Source organism: Tribolium madens, unplaced genomic scaffold (assembly GCF_015345945.1).
Source record: "Tribolium madens isolate multiple individuals breed KSU strain unplaced genomic scaffold, Tmad_KSU_1.1 Scaffold_11;HRSCAF=98;Tcas5.2_LG3b, whole genome shotgun sequence".
Taxonomy (NCBI): domain Eukaryota; kingdom Metazoa; phylum Arthropoda; class Insecta; order Coleoptera; family Tenebrionidae; genus Tribolium; species Tribolium madens.
In genome coordinates this window covers 5,955,249-5,973,475 of record NW_025400975.1, presented here as the reverse complement: position 1 = coordinate 5,973,475, position 18,227 = coordinate 5,955,249, and the positions used below count along the sequence as shown (strand labels likewise).

At 32.7% G+C, this 18,227-nt stretch overlaps 3 protein-coding genes across 3 annotated transcripts in view; 2 read left to right on the top strand and 1 right to left on the bottom strand.

Moving 5' to 3' along the window:
- The window catches only part of LOC123016088 (splicing factor 3B subunit 3), a 12,106-nt gene extending 6,215 nt beyond the window's left edge, over positions 1–5,891 (top strand). The window contains exons 6-9 of the mRNA XM_044416319.1: positions 1,730–2,977; positions 4,764–5,049; positions 5,261–5,535; positions 5,709–5,891. Coding sequence (XP_044272254.1) covers positions 1,730–2,977; positions 4,764–5,049; positions 5,261–5,535; positions 5,709–5,849 — 1,950 coding nt within the window. The 3' untranslated portion in view covers positions 5,850–5,891. The remainder of the gene's footprint in view (positions 1–1,729; positions 2,978–4,763; positions 5,050–5,260; positions 5,536–5,708) is intronic.
- Positions 5,892–5,941: 50 nt separating this feature from the next.
- LOC123016101 (nucleolar protein 11) lies at positions 5,942–7,953 on the bottom strand. The gene is made up of 4 exons (XM_044416340.1): positions 7,777–7,953; positions 7,559–7,723; positions 7,152–7,506; positions 5,942–7,103 (listed from the first exon to the last, which is right to left on the bottom strand). The coding sequence occupies exons 1-4, from the start codon at positions 7,903–7,905 to the stop codon at positions 5,968–5,970; spliced, it is 1,785 nt and encodes a 594-aa protein (XP_044272275.1). The 5' UTR covers positions 7,906–7,953; the 3' UTR covers positions 5,942–5,967.
- Positions 7,954–9,476: 1,523 nt separating this feature from the next.
- On the top strand, positions 9,477–17,842 carry LOC123007661. The gene is made up of 7 exons (XM_044403075.1): positions 9,477–9,922; positions 11,642–12,690; positions 12,740–12,948; positions 12,995–13,142; positions 15,267–15,471; positions 15,520–15,764; positions 15,809–17,842. The coding sequence occupies exons 1-7, from the start codon at positions 9,687–9,689 to the stop codon at positions 17,620–17,622; spliced, it is 3,906 nt and encodes a 1,301-aa protein (XP_044259010.1). The 5' UTR covers positions 9,477–9,686; the 3' UTR covers positions 17,623–17,842.
- The last annotated feature ends 385 nt before the right edge of the window (positions 17,843–18,227 follow it).

Sequence of the window (18,227 nt, the reverse complement as noted above, 5' to 3'; positions counted from 1 at the left end):
ATATATTTTTGTAGAATTCAAAAACAAATAAAAATTTTCAAAAATTTTTTTCTTGATCAAACATCACATTTTTGTAGTACTTTATAATTCATCAATTAGTTTTTCTAAAAATAAATAGTTTAAGCAAAAAACGTTTGGTTCCATACTTTCTATTCACCTGGTATAAAACGATTAAATCCATCTATGCGGATAGAAGTTGCTTGCAAATTAATTTTAGCAAAATTTTTTAAAGTGATGTGAACTGAAAAGTACAGATTTCTTCAAAAGGCTTAATTATTAGGTTATTAAATATCTTGTCAGAGGCAAAACCAATTTTTTTATTGTCTTTTGTTCATCGTGTGCAAAGTTTAGTGTACTGGAGGATAAAAATTTATCCCAACTTTGATTGTTTATTGTTAAAAGTTTTGCATAACGATGCATATTTGATTTCTTAATATCCTGTGCATATTTTTGTTATAATACGTGCATATACAGGGTGTTCGGTCCAAGTCGCCCCGGCCGATAACACCTAAACTTACTTTTTTTTTCAAAAACTAAAAAACTAAATACGAATTGGTAGATCAGCTTGAAGTGTTTTTTAAGTGCAATAAAAATAGAGCGGAAAGCTGAAAGACTGAGAAAAATACTCAAATAGAGTTCACCCAAATGGTTGGAAATTTAGTCGAATTGAAAAACAACTCAGACCTTCTTAAAACTAAAAAACCTGTGGTTCTAGAAATCTGAATGTTCTGTTAGCAGTCGAAGAAAATCCAATCGTTTTAAGAGAACTCGTTCATCAACTAACAAATTTGATTTATTAAACCAACAATTAAACTGTCTCCAAGCATTTTTTTTATTCACACCTTCCCTTTAAAATTAAAAATCAGGCTACGCGACAATTTCCTTATAGAATTCTAAGATTTAAGATGTTTTTTGATTGCATTGTGTTACGCAAAATGTAATAAATAGTGGTTTACAGTATTTTTCATATCAATTATTATTGTTTGGAGGAAAAAAAAAACAGGTGTTTTATTTGAAAAATTTAATTTGGTAACATTTCCGGCAACACCGGATGTGCTAAAAAATTTAATACATTTATTAAGAAAGCCAAGAATGAATTTTATTACTTAAATATTTACTTTTTGAAAAAAAGAAGTAAGTTTAGGTGTTATCAGCCGGGGCGACTTGAACCGAACAGCCTGTATGTATACAGGGTGCGCCAGAACTCGCGCCCCAGAGAAAAATGTCATATAAGGTAAGATACCAGGAACATGGAAAAAATGTTAAAAAAAAATTATCTATAAAAATTTCGAAGTTATGAGGGTTTAAAGTTTACACTTTGACTCTATTTATTTCTGTTGGAAAAATAATTTTCCAAGTTTTTTTGCTATAGGCTATTAAAAGAGGAAACAAGGAAGTTGTATCTTAAATTGTAACTCTGTTCAATGTCATTTGTGGCTTTTATTGTCAAAATGTTTGTCCCTTTACTAAATAATTAAAAAAAAACATATACTTACAAGATCATCAGTATCATTAAATAGATATAAAAAAATGTCAAATGTCAAAAAATAAATGTCAAATTTTTTTTGACAGATAGAATTTTTTAAACATTTTTTTCATGTTCCTGGTATCTTATCTTACTTGAAATTTATCTCTGGGGCGCGAGTTCTGGCGCACCCTGTATGCGCATATTTTACGAATTTTTTCGTGTCTACAATCCGAGCCTTAGTAATAATGCTGTGTTTTACAGACGGGCCAATTACACGAATACAAAGAACGAAAACGTATGAACGCCGATGTCGTTTGCATGGCATTAGCAAACGTGGCTCCCGGCGAACAATTATCCCTCTTCCTCGCCGTAGGATTAGCCGATAGTACAGTACGGATTATCTCCTTAGATCCGAGCGATTGTTTGGCTCCGCGTTCTATTCAAGGATTACCCGTTTGTGCCGAGTCTTTATGTATCGTAGAAATGGGTTGCACAGATCGTGAACCAGATAACGCTGCAGCTGCTAGCACAACCAGTACTTTATATCTAAACATTGGTCTTACAAACGGTGCTTTACTTCGCAACGTATTAGATCCAGTCTCTGGAGAATTGTCAGATACAAGAACTAGATATTTGGGTTCGAGACCGGTAAAATTATTCAGAATAAGAATGCAACAATCAGAAGCTGTCTTGGCGATGAGTAGTCGTTCTTGGTTGAGTTATTACTACCAAAGTCGGTTTTATTTAACTCCGTTATCGTATGAAAGTTTGGAATATGCATCGGGATTCAGTTCAGAGCAATGTCCAGAAGGTATCGTTGCGATTTCCACAAATACGTTGAGGATTTTAGCGTTGGAAAAACTGGGGGCTGTTTTTAATCAAGTCTCATTTCCGCTCGAATACACTCCAAGGAAATTTATCATCCATCCTGAAAGTAATAATTTACTGATCATAGAAACCGAACATAATGCGTACACTGAAGAAACGAAAAAACAACGAAGATTACAAATGGCTGAAGAGATGAAAGAAGCCGCCGGTGAGGAAGAGCAAGAATTGGCGAAAGAAATGGCTGATGCGTTCTTGAATGAAGATTTACCCGAAAGTATTTTTTCTGCACCTAAAGCAGGTCATGGAATGTGGGCCTCGACCTTAAAAATAATGGATCCAGTACAAGGAATCGTACATAAATGTATACGATTAGAACAGAACGAAGCAGCCATGTCTAGTGTTTTAGTTAAATTTCAAAATCAACCCCAACAGACTCTTTTCTTGATTGTTGGAATCTCTAAAGATTTTCAATTAAATCCGAGACATTGTAACAGTGGATTTTTGGACACTTATAAAATGGACCCTATGGGTCGGGAATTAGAGTTCGTTCATAGAACTCCCGTTGATGAAGTTCCAATGGCTCTGTGTGCATATAATGGGCTGCTACTTGCAGGAGTTGGAAGAATGTTAAGGCTTTACGACATGGGGAAAAAGAAACTCTTGAGGAAATGTGAAAACAAGGTTAGTATTTGTAATATTTTAAAATCTTATGGAAATTAAGGCCCGTCCGGAGCAAACTTGGCCTTCAGAATTTTACAACACTGTACGGAGACGGTTTTGTTGTGGTGCTTTCAGGTATAAAATCTCTCTAATGTTTTATTAGCATTCTTGTAATATTGCTACCTGATTTTGGATTGCGGATTATATAATTTTGGATCACCTCTTGAAGTTATCGACTTAGAAACAACAATCTATATTTGGCTAGTTGTAAAAAAAGTTCAAAAAAGCGCCGCAATCCACTTTTATTTTTGATTTTTTGATAATTTTATACTTTTAATGTTTTATTAGGATTCTTTTAATATTATCGTAGATAATTGCCAATTTAGTTTACTTATAAGGAGGTTATATCACCTTGGTTATAAATAATAACAAATAAAAATCAAAGGAAATAATTTTTATTCAATCCTCTATGTTAAAATGAAATTTTATCGTCTAGGTGATAAAAAATACATCAATTGTTGTATATCTGCGGTTGTTAGTTGCTTTGACATTAGATTTCATTGTTGAATTTTACTTTGACATTTATAAATATCGACCAAAATGGACTACAAAATTTGTGAGGATTGAATAAAATTTTATATTGTACACGACAATAAAATTTTCATTATCTTTTCGAGTATATTATTCATTTAATTGAATCTCCCTTAGTGGCATACTTCTGGACGTTCTTGGATCAATTATTTCCAGAAGTAGTGCCTTCATGTAAAATTTCTCCAACTTCGACTACATTTTTTCCTTCCATCAGAATTCATCGCCCTTTTGAATTATTTCTGTTTTCAATAGGTTTTCTCCAGTATACGGACATTTTATTTCATTTCTTCGTTTTTAATGATACCGTCTGGCAATGCTCCCAAAAAAAACTTTCCTGTCAATAAATAATCCGCAGCGTTTAACAATTTTATCTTCCCCCTTTTCAGCACTTAGTTTCTTCTCCAATGCGCGCGTTTTGAATTTACTTAATTTTACGAGTTTTTGATATATTTTTTTGTACTAAAATTAAGATTTCAAAAAAAAAATTGGTCAATTATTTTTTAATAAAGATTTAGAATATGCAATAAAAAATATGTACAACGACCCAATTGTAATGAAATTATAATTGTCATTTACGCAAAAGGTAAAAATTAAATTGTAAAGCAATTTTAAAAATCTCTAAAATCTTCTTTTACAAATTCATGACATCTGTGTCATCAGCTTGTCGGCGGGTGTGGTTGTAAATTTGGGTCTAATTTTTTGCGGTTACATTTTAAATGGGGGTTGTAAATAATCTTGTGCTCACTCGATTTTCGATTCCAAATCATTCTACCTCTGTACAGGTTTTATTTATAAATATTTTTTTACCGGACTTGAAATTGTCACCTTAATATACAACAATCTACATTTTGACTGTTTTAAAAGTTTGGAAAAACGTCTTAAAATGTATTTTTTTTTAATATGCGCACTTTTATTCAAACTCTTTCTACCTTTATTACAATTTGTAGATTACTTATCGCAATTTTAAAACAGTCAAAATGTAGAAAAAAATATTCTCTTTCACATGCTACCAAATTCTTTAGTAGTTTTTGAAATACAGAGGTAGACATTTACATTGGAACTCCCATAAGAAATTTTGCTCCGGCCGCCTCTTAATAAATGATGATAAAGAAAATTTCTGAAATGGTGTTGAAATCCTGCAGTTCTGATTTTTTACACCAATGACGTTCTCTTATTTGTTGAGTATTGGTACTAAACTGAAACTGTTCTGTTTCAGCATATACCAAACGCTATTGTAAATATTCAAGCTATGGGTAAAAGAATTTTTGTTTCGGATGTTCAAGAGTCAGTTTTTATGGTTCGATACAAGAGAGCTGAAAATCAATTGATTATATTTGCCGATGACACTCACCCCCGTTGGGTTACTTGTAACTGCGTCCTTGATTATGATACAGTTGCTGTCGCTGACAAGTTTGGAAATATTGCAATTTTACGATTGCCGCCAAATGTTAGTGATGACGTTGAAGAGGATCCCACTGGACATAAATCGTTATGGGATAGAGGTTTGTATATTTTCAGTTTGATTTTTGTGGACATTACGTCAAATCATTTTTATTTTAATTGAAAATGGTTTTATCGCAAATGTCCAAGATTAAATGCTTGCTCATAGTACCAGAAAAATTCATTGTGTAAGTTTTTTTGGGTCTCCCACGCAAGCTACATTTTTTTTTTTTCATTAAAGAAGTTTTTTATTATTATTATGATAAATTGTAGGACTTTTGAATGGTGCGTCACAAAAAGCTGATACTATTGCAACATTCCACGTCGGTGAGACTGTTACGTGGTTGCAAAAAGCCACTCTGATTCCTGGAGGTTGGGAATCTTTGATTTATACAACGTTATCAGGAAGTGTTGGGGTTCTTGTACCGTTTACGTCACGAGAAGATCACGATTTTTTCCAACATTTGGAAATGCACATGAGGAGCGAAAACACGCCATTGTGTGGAAGAGATCATCTTTCATTTAGAAGTTACTATTATCCTGTCAAGGTGCAAACACGATTTTTTAATATTTATTCATTATTTAATAATGAATGATGATTTTAAAGCATGCTAGACTTATGATCCACTTTGATTAAATTTAACTTTTACTGATTAATTTTTTTATTTGATAATGTAATTTTGTTGTGAATTTTGAGAATGATTTCTTTTTTTTTTCACAGAATGTCATAGATGGAGACTTGTGTGAACAGTATAACTCACTGGAACCTGCTAAACAAAAGAGCATAGCGTCTGATTTGGATCGTACTCCTGCAGAAGTCTCGAAAAAATTAGAAGATATAAGGACCAGATATGCTTTCTAATTTATTTTTTACTGAATTGTGTAATAAATGTTCTGCACTCGCCAAGGTGTTTTAAATAAAGGAAACAGGGTCCGATTGAAGAAAAGATAGCAAAAACTAAAAAATATATTAACTAAGTTCAGTATAAAGGAAATTCCCCTATTGAATAATCCATTCCGCCCATATGAATGGTCTTTTGAATCGGTCTGTTATTTTTTATTTCAGTTAACAAGGCAGCAAGCTGTTGCAAATCGTCGTATGATTCGAGCTCCTCTTTAATTTGATTTTTTAGTGACGTCAGAGTTTCACTAATTTTGGCATCTCTACTTAACAAAAACTTCTGATAATTAGCATCCAACAGAATACAACTCCATTCAATCAACTTTGCTTCCGTTTCCATAAAATTATGAGATGGTAAACAATGCCCATTTTCAGACAACAAAAAATGAATGTATTGCAATAACACCAAGACTTCGTCAAGTGATAAAATCGAGCGAAGATGCGACAAAAGCAAAGTTTCATTGAAAGATTTTGTTAAGATAACATCTAATAACTCGGTTCTTTCGCGCGGTTGCAAACTTGGAGGAAAATTACTAGCAGCACTTTGTGTATTTTTCTTAAACAACTTTGATTCTAAATTAATTAAAAGTTTTAAAACTTTCACCAAACAACTTTCCGGCACGTCTGCGAAATAATCCACCATTTCTATAAGTGTGTCTAAATTTTTCCCCTCCAAAACGTCCGCTAAAAGCGCTTCAAAAATAAAATTATCCGATAAGCCTTGGCTTTCAAAATCTTCAACTTTTGACTTGATTTTATCCGGCACATTATTCACGTTTAAATCAGGGTTTTTCCCCCAACTAACAAACTGCACTTTTTGCACAATGGAAATATCGGGGTCAGTTTGTACAACTTTGTGACTGCCAACAAGTGCTGCCAACTGTTCCATATCCAAGTGGAATGGAAGAACTGCAAGATTCTGACCCACTGGGAAAAAGAGATTTCCATCAATACAATACAGTTTTGCACCATTTGTGAATAATTTAAACGACTGTTTTGATTGAACCACTTTAAACTGGACGTTGTAGATGACTAGCAAAGCTCCTTCTTCATTTGAGTTGCAACCATACATGGCGATGTAGTTGGGGTCCAGGGAAACCAGAGACACGTATTCCTTACACGAAATCGACTCAATAACCGTAAATAATTCGCCGATGTCTGAAGAATCCAGATCGGTTTCTTTTAATTCCACTGAATAAACTCTGCCGTCACTCCCTAAAAAACTGAAATTATTTCAGAATTTGATTTTATTTCAGGACTTACACATAGAAAGGAAATTTACTGAGAATTTATCCACATGGAAAACATATCCAGTCAAATCAGCTTTCTCTCGTGTGATAAAAATCTTGTAAAATCCATCCTGAGTGTCCCCCACAAACTTTGTCCAATATAAAGTATAGTTGTCAGTGGTTTTAACAACTAAACCAACATAAACACAATTATTGAAGTTGGCATATAACACTTCGTATATAAATTCAGAATCTAAATCGATAACACTCTCAATTGCCAACTCCTTGCGTTTCTCCACTGCGTCTTTTAGCACAAAAACAGCCCCATTTTTAAATACAACAAAGCTTCGGTCATTACAAGTGAATATTGTCTGGATTTGTTGATTAAACTGCAACAAATGGAACGATGTTACACAGATTTTACATTAAAAACACTATTACCTTGTACTTTTTTAACTTATCAATAAATTCCTCATTTCCGCTCCAAAACCGGAGTAAGTTTTCATTGAATACTGCCACATATCTTGACTGTTCCTTGTCGTAGATGATCGAGGAGCTAAACTTCTCTTTCGTGCGCCAACTGTGAAGCTGCTTTTGGTCTGAAAGCTATTAACAGTGTCAATTTAATTAAATTAATAATGAAAATTGTATAACCTAACCTTGTATTTGACAGCGATATTTTTGCCCAATGTGACAATAACAACACCGTTTGTTTCTTTGGCGATTCCTAATAAACTTCGGTGGTCAATTAGGGGGCACAAGCCGTAATATGCGCCCAATTTTGCCATAATTCTTAAGTTAATAATTTAAATAACGCACATGTGCTTGGGTAAAATGACAACTGACAGCTTCTGCCGACTGTCCATAAAATCATTTCACTGTGCATTTTTTATGTTTATTTTTTTTATAATTATAACTCCGAAATCAGTTATTTTATCGTAAAACTTATTCAAGTTGTTAATTTAAAATTGCAAATAAAGTATTGTATTTACACAAAGGCACATCAAAATTTCACCGCCCTATATTTCACTTGATATTTGTGAATAGTCGGTTGCAAACATTCAGGCGTTTATACAAAATTAATTTTTTTTATAAAATTAACATAATTTTTACAAAAACAATAAATGAAACTAAGTTAATGGAGAAAATAGGTTTTTTTTTCACTACTAGCTGTAAAAGTTACCATTATTTAATTTCATCGAGAGGTTCTGAAGTCTACTAGTTAGTAATCAATAAGCATTTTCATTATAGACCAAGGGCTATAATGGGTTAGAGGTGGGTAAATGTCGATGTTAGAGGGTATTACATTACAAATATTTACAGAATATTATTATTGAAAACTATTGCCATCACAAGCACTAATGAAAGTATATCGAGATGAAATTAATGCAAAATCAAATAAAAAAGACTTAAATTTTCTCATTAAAAACATCAGAGTAACCCCAACTCTAATTTTCTGTCTATGTCAAAAACAACAAATGACTTGATTTCTTAAGTGTTGAATACTGGCACACGGTTTGAGTTGAGGGTCACAAATAAAAAAATAGTATCCATCACAATGAAATAGTTTTGACACTGTCATCATTTGATTTGCTTTTGCTTTAATTTTTGTAAAAATTCGATAATCTTCTGTTTAATCTCTTCTAGGGAACTGGTTTCCAATAGGTTTGATTCGTTTTTCTTAATTTTTTTCCAAATTTATGAACAGGGATGGCAAAAAATATTAAAATAATAAACTGGTTGTCGTGATTATGATTTACAGTGAAACACAAGGTAATGATACTAAAAATGAATTATTTCCTTTCCAACGTACAAGTTTTGTTTTATATAGCGTATTAGTTTTCTTCTATTGTAAATATCATCTCTGTATAGGTGTTTTTTTTTGTTGTGTTATAACACCCAAAAACTAATAAACATTTTCAATGCGAGTATTTACATTCAAATTTTTTTCTTCAGTTTGGTAATGTCCATTTTTTTTGTAAAAATTATTATTTACAAAACAAATATTAAAAATAGTTGCTTTAGTATATGTGAATTAAAATTTGATTGAAATTGTAATTGCAAAATGTTTTGTGTCTTTGTTATTTTTATAAAAAAAATTAATTTTGTATAAACGCCTGAATGTTTGCAACCAACTAGTCAGAAATATCAAGTGAAATAATTTTGTGAACGTTAGCAAAGACAGTGAAATTTTGATGTGCCTTTTTGTTTAATACTTTATTATTTAAAATTTTCAAGTCAACAATATGAATAACAATAATTTGGTTTTACAACTTGTATGTAGTAACTTCGGAAGGTTATAAAAAATATAAGTATATATTACAGATGTCAAATATCATGGCCAACTTGTTTCAGAGAATAGTAAATTATGTGAAAATAATTGTTGACTTGCCAAACAATTAATAAACTTGCAGCTTTCAGGCCATTTGTCCTTGAACAAAGACAGGAATATTGTCGATTTCAAGTTCATGTGTGTTTTATTGATCATAAATTTTAACTTGGCGCCATGTGACGTCACGAAATGTCCTTGGCTTAAAGAGGATAGAACTCTTGATGGTCTATCCTCTTTATGGGAATTTACGCGATGTCCAAAAAGTTCCAAAAAGACGTAAACAAACAAGTGTCAAGTGATTGTGTCAAGAATAAATCAAACGTGTCAAAAACTGACGAGGATATCGCACTAGAGCTGACGGTTGGTTCTGCAAATGTCAAACGATGGCATCTTCTCAAGGCTTCTTTTTCCTGTGAAACTAACGAAAACTTTGCCACTACTTTGCTGGATTTGGCACAAGAGTACTTAAATCGGTAAGTTTTAGTCGACTTTGAGTGACTTTTTCTTTTTTGTGTGCGTATTTTGCTTTTTATTTTCAATTAAACACTGGACGACATCTTGGGGGCGGAGCTTATTTTGACGGATCAATAATAACAACACGTGGGTTTTGTTTACGTTTTTTGAATAATTGCAGTTTCATTCAAAATGTTTCACTTTTTAATTCTTCCTTGCTATTGAATAAAATCAACATTACTTCAAAGTCGTAAACTTTTAATTTAAAGTTCCCAGTTTTATAATATACCGGGTGACCAACAGAATTAAGAGATTTGAATACAGGATGCGCCAGAACTCGCGCCCCACTCTCTTTTCATTTCACTAAAGTTATTATTTTGTTTTAAATTTTTATCCCCTTTTGCTTTTTACTATGAGTTCCTTATACTTTTATTTCTTTATTTACTGTTTATATTTAGTTCTGTTTTGTTTTGCTATTTTTCTAATTTCTTTTGATTTTAGTTTCTAGTTGCTTAATTTTTTATTTTGACTTTTTTCTGCGTTTTTGTTTGTGTTTAGTTTATTTCTTTTTTATTCAGTATTTCTTTCGATATTTGTTACTGTTTATGTAGTTTTCTTTGCTTATTGTAGGTTTTTTTTATTAAATTTATGTCTAAATTTAAAAATTTTATTTCATTTAATTACAATTCTAGTTTTTGATATCAATTGCTAGAATTAATTCTTTTTCTACTTTCTACAACTATCTACCACTCAAATTTCTTATAATTTTTTTTTCTACTTATTCTGTTTTGTTCTTATTACAATTCTAGGAGTTCCCTTATTTGGATTTATTCTTGTTTCTTTTTTTTTTTCTTTTTTTTTGTTTCTGTTGCTGCCCCTCTTTCTAGTTTCTTTTTTCTCTATTTTGATGTTTTGTTTCTTTTATTTCATTTTTGCTAATTTTTTCATATTCTCTCTTTTTCTAGTTTTATTCCTTTATTTGTTATACTTTTTTTAGTTCTGTTTTGTTTTGCTATTCTTTTCTGTGTTCCTTTTTTAATTTGATTTTAATTTTTATTTTGTAAGTATACTTTTCTGGTTTATCTTTAGTCAATATTCACAAACAAGAGCCAGTGCTACCAACATAATTGTTAACAAGGCTGAATTTCCTCGTTTTGCTAGGTTTTTCTTGTTTTTACTCATTTTTTATTGTGCTTTATTTGATTTCTGCTGTATTTTATTTTATCCAACTGTGCAAACTTTAAACTTCGAAATTTTTATAGATCAAATTTTTTTAACATTTTTTCCATGTTCCATTTTTCTCTGGGGCGCGAGTTCTGGCGTACTCTGTATACTATTTTTCATATTAATGTGCATCAAGTAGGTTGTAGTAGTCTAAATGAATCTTTAACTTAAAGGCTGATTTACACAAAAAATGTCATTAATATGTCATTCAGAACAAATTTAAGCACAATAATAATGACAAAAATCTTTATGTTTGCTACCTTATATTAATTACATTGTTAATTTTAATTATTTTTTGCTACCTCTATTTTTTTTGAAAAAATAATTATTAGGGAAATTTGAGGTTAGGATTGTTTGTTTTTTTGTATGATTGCTACCTTGAAATGATCCCTTTCAACGACTACTTCGATGCACATTAATATGAAAACTGTATTTTGATTACTAAGACACATTTTGTCTTAGTTGGTACACTCTGTATATTACAAATAGACAAATCAAAATGTTTATTTTTGTAGTAATCCTTGTAAAGATAAGGAGGAAGATGGGAGTTTCAAGAAAGGAGATAAGGAGCAAATTAGTAAGAATAAACGAAAAAAGACTGAGACGAAAAAGGAAAAGAATAAAGTGAATTTAATTCCTGTTACACAAAATACTACAACTTTAAAAAATGTGACCAAACAACCTGTTCTCCTTCATGCTGATATTATAACTCAACCAATATGTGATAAAATTGATCCAACAAATGATTTAAATTTGCATAAAAAAGAAACAGAGTGTAAGTCTAGTGAGAAAAGTGTAGTAGAAAAAGAGGAAAAAATAAAAAAGAAGAAAACTTCAACCAACCTTGATAAACCAACAAAAAAAGAAAAATCAACAGAATCAAAGAAGAAATTCGATCATGACATAAGGAAAGCTCCAGAACTAGATTTACAAAATGACAATAAACTGGAATCTCAAAAACCAGAGCAGGAACTTAGCAGAGTAGCCATAAAAATTAAGTTGTGTCAAAACTGCAGTACTCACCACATCCAGGATCAGTGTCCTTTGAGTTACCCCAATTTTGTCATATCTGATTCTATTGATTTGCCAAGTTGGGAAGAGAAATTTCAAAGTCAATTTGTCAAATCTGAAAAAGAAGATGAAGCAAATAAATTTGTTTTTGCTAATGTTTCTTTACCCAGCTTTCTACAGTTTATGGAGACGAATACTGAACATGGATTGGGGGTGTGGGCAATAGTCGACATTCAGGAATTCACTCAGTTTGGCCCCCTTGTTGGAAAAGTGGTCAAAGAAGTGGACATTTCGGAAGATTCTAATATGAGGGATATTTGGGAGATTTGTGGTGAAAATGGGAATGTTTATTTTAGTACCGAAAATTTGGAAACATCAAATTGGATGAGGTTTGTACGACCTGCGCCTACAAGAGATGATAAGAATATCACTGCGGTGACAAAGGAAAGTTCTCTCTATTTTGTTAGTACAAAAGCGATAAAAAACGGGGAGGAGTTGTTATACTGGCAAGATTCCACCATTGCTAGTAGCAAGAAGAAAATGGAAAAAACTTGTAAATTTTGAGCAACTTTAATTAAAACGATTTAATACTCACTTTTTAGCTTGCGGGGGTTGTAATATGACTTTTGCTCATCCCTTATACTACCGAACGCATTGCTCAGTATTCCATGATGTTCGTTACAGCCTTACTATTAGGAAGTACCATTGTAAAGTATGTGGCGCAGCAGTTTTAGGAAAAGAAAATATTATGAAACATGCGGCCGAGTTGCACAATGGGCAGGGTGCTTATCAGTGCCAATTTTGTAAAAAGGTAACAAAATTAGTGTTGTAACATGTTAATTAATGGACGTTTTTAGTTCTTTTTAAGACTGAATTATCTAGAAATGCATCGTACTTATGGATGTTCTGCTAACCCACACCGATCTAGGCCTTTGTGTGACTTCTGTGGACGGAAATTTTGTCAACCCCAAAAGTTGAAAGTTCACATAAAAAGAATGCATAGTGGTGGGTACTTGTTTCTGAAGCAAAAATAGACATTTGCAAAATGTGTCTTATTTTACCATTCGTTTAACTAAATTTCTAAAGTGGGTATGACTGAAATTAAGTTGGCACTAATGAATAATCCAGAGAGTATTTTGTGTAAACAAGGTAGAAAAACGTAAAATATTTAAGTAGTTTTGGTCGATGTAGGTTGTTTTTCACCAATTTTGAGCAATTTTTGTGTTTTGGAGACGATTTTTTTTTAATTTCTTTGTCTTTATGGTTGCCCTTAAATGTTTCGTTACTCTATTAATTACTTAACAGAATACTCTTAAAACCACCAAGACAAGGTCAAAAACTGGAAATCTGACATTTTCTTACAGTATTTTCATATACATACAGGGTGAATTAAAAAAAACGGCAAGCGCTGTTAAATTTTTATTTATGGCCCGATTTCAAAAATTAAAAAAATTAATTAAATGGTTTTTAATGCAACACTAGTTGTATAAGCTGACAATTTTAGAATTTTTCTAAATGTCAGTATATTTCTATAACTCATATTTTTTTCTTCATAATCTGGAAGGTATTAAATTTTCTTGCGATATTTTACTTTTACTAGAAATTATTGTTAAAAAAAATATCAAAATTAATTGAAAAAAAAATAAGAAAATCGAGTTGCATGATGTCAAATAAGACAGTGCCATTATTGTACTATCAAAAAGTAGCAAATGAAAGAAGATATTGCCAATATTTTTTCAAATTTTTAATAAGAAATGACAATCTTTATCTGTAACAAATCAGAAAAATATCTACTTTAGTGTGATTAATTATTATTTAGACTATTGCTAACATCACACCATGCAACTAGATTTTTTTAATTTTATTTTTTTAAACAATAATATTTAGTAAAAATAGAACTATTGCATATGTCTGAACCAAGAAAAGAAATATCTTCCAAACTACAAAAAAAAACAATTTGGTTTCTATTTAAAATTAGCACGTTGAATACAGGGTGGGCCAGAACTCGCGCCCCAGAGAAAAATGTCATAAGATACGATAACAGGAGCATGGAAAAAATGTAAAAAATTTTTTTTTTAATTTCGAAGTTATGAGAGTTTAAATTTTGCATTTTGACTCTATTTATTTCTTTTGGAAAAATAATTTATGGTTTGTAACATAACAAAAGACCTTTTTTTATAAAAAAAAACTACGAAATTTAGAATTTTTTTGCTAAAAGTGGCAAGAAACTAAAGTCGAAATCGTTATAGAGTACTTTTTACTCTAACCCTCCCCAGTTTAGGAACTCGTTTAAGTGTGTATAGGTTGTTATCTCTACCAAATTTTGTAATTTTATCTAAAATGGTTTTGAAAATATTGGTAAAAACCCATTAAAAGACCCCTTTGAAGGGGTGTAGCTTCCTTGCATAGCATTTTTCGATACATGTTCATAGGAAACTTTTGCCTTAAAATTGATTATTCTTCTGTTTAAATTTGTAATAATAAAAATGAAACACCCTGTATATTTTCCTACGACCCTAATAGAAAGTAAGTTTTTCTACTCTAATTTCATTACCTCCCAAGAAAGTAAAATTTTTACCTTGATAGATCATAGAGAAAATTATACAGGGTGCGCCAGAATTCGCGTCCCAGAGAAAAATGCCATATGAGGTAAGATACATGAACATGGAACATGGAAAAAATGTTAAAAAATTATCTATAAAAATTTCGAAGTTATGAGGGTTTAAAGTTTGCACTTTGACTCTATTTATTTCTGTTGGAAAAATAATTTTCCAAGTTTTTTTGAGGAAACAAGGAAGCTGTATCCTAAATTGTAACTCTGTTCAATGTTGTTTGTGGCTTTTATTGGTAAAATTTTTGTTCCTTTACTAAATAATTGTAAAAAAAAACATATTTAAACATTTTTTCCATGTTCCTTCTTACTTGAAATTTTTCTCTGGGGCGCCTCCTGTATAGCCTAAAATACACAATTACGTTTAGAAAAGTTCTAAAATTGTGAGCTTATACTATACCCAAAGCCATCTAATTTAGTTTTTTAATTTTTGAAATTGAACCATAAATAAAAATTCTATAGCGCCTGCGTTTATTTAAAAATTTGCAATTCCTTAATTGACTTGATTAATTTTTCAGATTTCGCGGAGGTTTTGAAGGAGTTTCAGTGCAAAAACTGTCTGAAAATCCTCGGTTCGAGAGCAGCCTTGCAAAGGCACTTGAAAGAAGTTCACCAGAAACAAATGGACGGTGCTTGTTCTTGTTCCCGATGTGGCAAACATTTTCAAAATAAATCAAATTTAAAAATACATATGTTGACTCACAGTGGGATCAAACCCTTCAAGTATGGTTTTTAGTCACAGTTGTAAAATTGTAACGATTGCAATTTTAGGTGTGTTGTGAAGAGTTGCAATGCGGCATTTACAACGAAACAGTGTCTACAGTTCCACTATAAAAAAGTTCACAGTTTCAGCGAGGACGCCATGCCTAAAATTGAACGAAGCATTGACTACACTTTCGAGGCCTACAGCGGATTAGAGGACCAAGACGATAAAAACAAAACAGAGTTGACAAATACACAACAAAGTGATTCAAATGCGAATCATTTAGAGGAGGAGAGTGACGGCGATGACACAAGTAAGTCATTTGGAAGTATTTCAAAAATTAAGTTTCAAATTTAGGTATGGATAGCAAAAATGTGGATGATCCGTCATTACCCAACTCGCCGATGCAAACCACAGACGACCACTCTCCCGAACCTAACCCTAGGAACTCCCCAAATTTAGAATCCTACAACTTGAACAACGTAAATGCAACAATGAAAATTCTAAGTAAAGGTTCCAAGAAATGGATTGGTGACCCACCCCTGCAGCCCCTCAAATCCGACATTTACCAAGAAAACTACGATCGTACAAAACCCACGAATCTTAACGATTTCACACGACACGAGGCCTCAAACGCTAGTCTTCTAGTAGAAGCAGCTTTGGATTCGGTTTGTAGTGAACCAAATATCGACATCGACGTCAGTACAACACCGAATTGCACCGATGCTTTGGTTAATAATTTATACACTTTGGCCCCTTCTGACACATTACCCGACGTTACCTATAGTGAGCCCCGTGACATTAATTTAATTTCGCCCTCAGTCAATGACCATATTTCCGTAACAGACGAACTGAACGATGAGTTGAGACACAACCAGAACATCGGAATGGATTATTCCGGGTTCCATCAGGAGGATTTCAGTCCGGGGAACAGCCCGGAAATGCACCCGAGAACTAACTTTGTCCGGAGTTATATCAACACTCTATCGCCCCAAAACCAGAGTTTTGGGCCGAAAAACATGTCCCCGGTTCCGGTGCCCAGCCCCCCACGATACGATTTCGGGCATTCCGTCACCGCTGATCACTTATCTTCCGATGATAGCAATGGAATGGGGGCCCAAAATTTAAGTTTACATTCCAAACACGATATTCAATTAGATTTGTCGATTTATAAAACACCCAATTTCCAAGATCGGAAAGATTTTATGGATAAAAGTAAAGTTTATGACTTAGGGGTGGATTCGACTAGTAAAAATTACGTCGAAGAAAATAACCCTCTAGAGAGTGAACAAGTCGAAGCGATAAATCAAGAAGATAAAGGCAACGAACGTAATAAATACCCTGATGATCTCTCTACTGATATTAGAAGTAAGTTTGATATTGATCTCGATCTAAGACTTAAAAGTTACGACGTTGAGAGTGAAAATTTAAGATCGAGGGGGTTATACGAGTCAAGCAACGATTTAGATTTTAGAAATAAAAACTACGATATTATTGATAACATTGAAAATCGTAAGGCGTACGACAGTGCTATAGACTCCGAGTTTCGCACCGATCGTAACTTCGAACCTCTAGTTCTCAATTCTTCGGAACTTCAAGGGCTAGATATGTCAGCACGAAGCTTCCACAACTACTCCAACATCAACCGTTACCATCATTTATACCCCGACGTGGATCGAGTCGACTTAAGACTCAATTATAGCCCCCCAGCACCGCCATACACCCATGCTGATATTCTCCGAGTCGTGTCGCTGGATTTAACCCCCCCAGGACGTCATAGTGTCGATTTGAGTTTACGTACACATCCGTTACACCAAATTGCGAACTCTCGATTACTTTCCGAGCACACTCCTCATCGTTTGCTCGATCAGAGTCGATTGTTGAGTTCTGATCTGAGTGGTAGGATTTTGTCTGATCATACGACTAATCGAATTTTGGCGAATAATGATCTGTTGGGCGCTGATCAGAGGTTATTGGGGGAGGAAAGTAGATTAATTGGTGATGGGAGGATTTTGGCACCTACGACTCCAGGTGGGGCTGTGTCGCCAATTCCGGCTTTTAGCGGGTATTCGGTGTCTCAAAGTCCCTATCATCCTACACCTCTGGCTCCGAGACCTCATGTCTCCTCCCCAACACCCACACCTTATCATCATTACTCCACGTATTATTAATATGCATGAGCATACAGGTTGTCTCGTATTTTACCACAATTGTTCCTTTTGAAATTCACTCTTTTGTTGCCTATTTCACCCCAAAAACGCAGTTACGTGGTACAGTGCGATCAAAAAATAGGCGTTCTAGTTGAGGACGTATGTTGCATGGCAGTTCGTATGTTATCTACATGTCAAAAAATTATTTTACAAAAATTAAAACATTATTTATTCTATGAAACGTCACTAAAATAAGATTTTGTTGGTGTTTATTCATAAAAATTGTTCAAAACGGTTTCCTGTCATAATTTACATAAAAAAATATTTTGACATTTCTCATTTGTCATTGTGACATTTTATCTTCCACATACGTTTTAAATTTCTACACTTGCTTGATCGCACTGTATAAAACAGTTTAGAAGTTGAAAAAAAAAAACAGAAAAATTTAAAAAACACGTGCAATGTAACACTCGCCTTGTGTTACAAAGTACTTTTGTCAAAATAGGGGTACTAGTTTTTGAATACTGCGAATGTGTTACTTGAGACATCCTGTATATAGAGTGATCAAACTCAACTGTTATTTGTTTCAAAAAAGCTGACTTGTTAAAAGATGTTATTTTATTTAA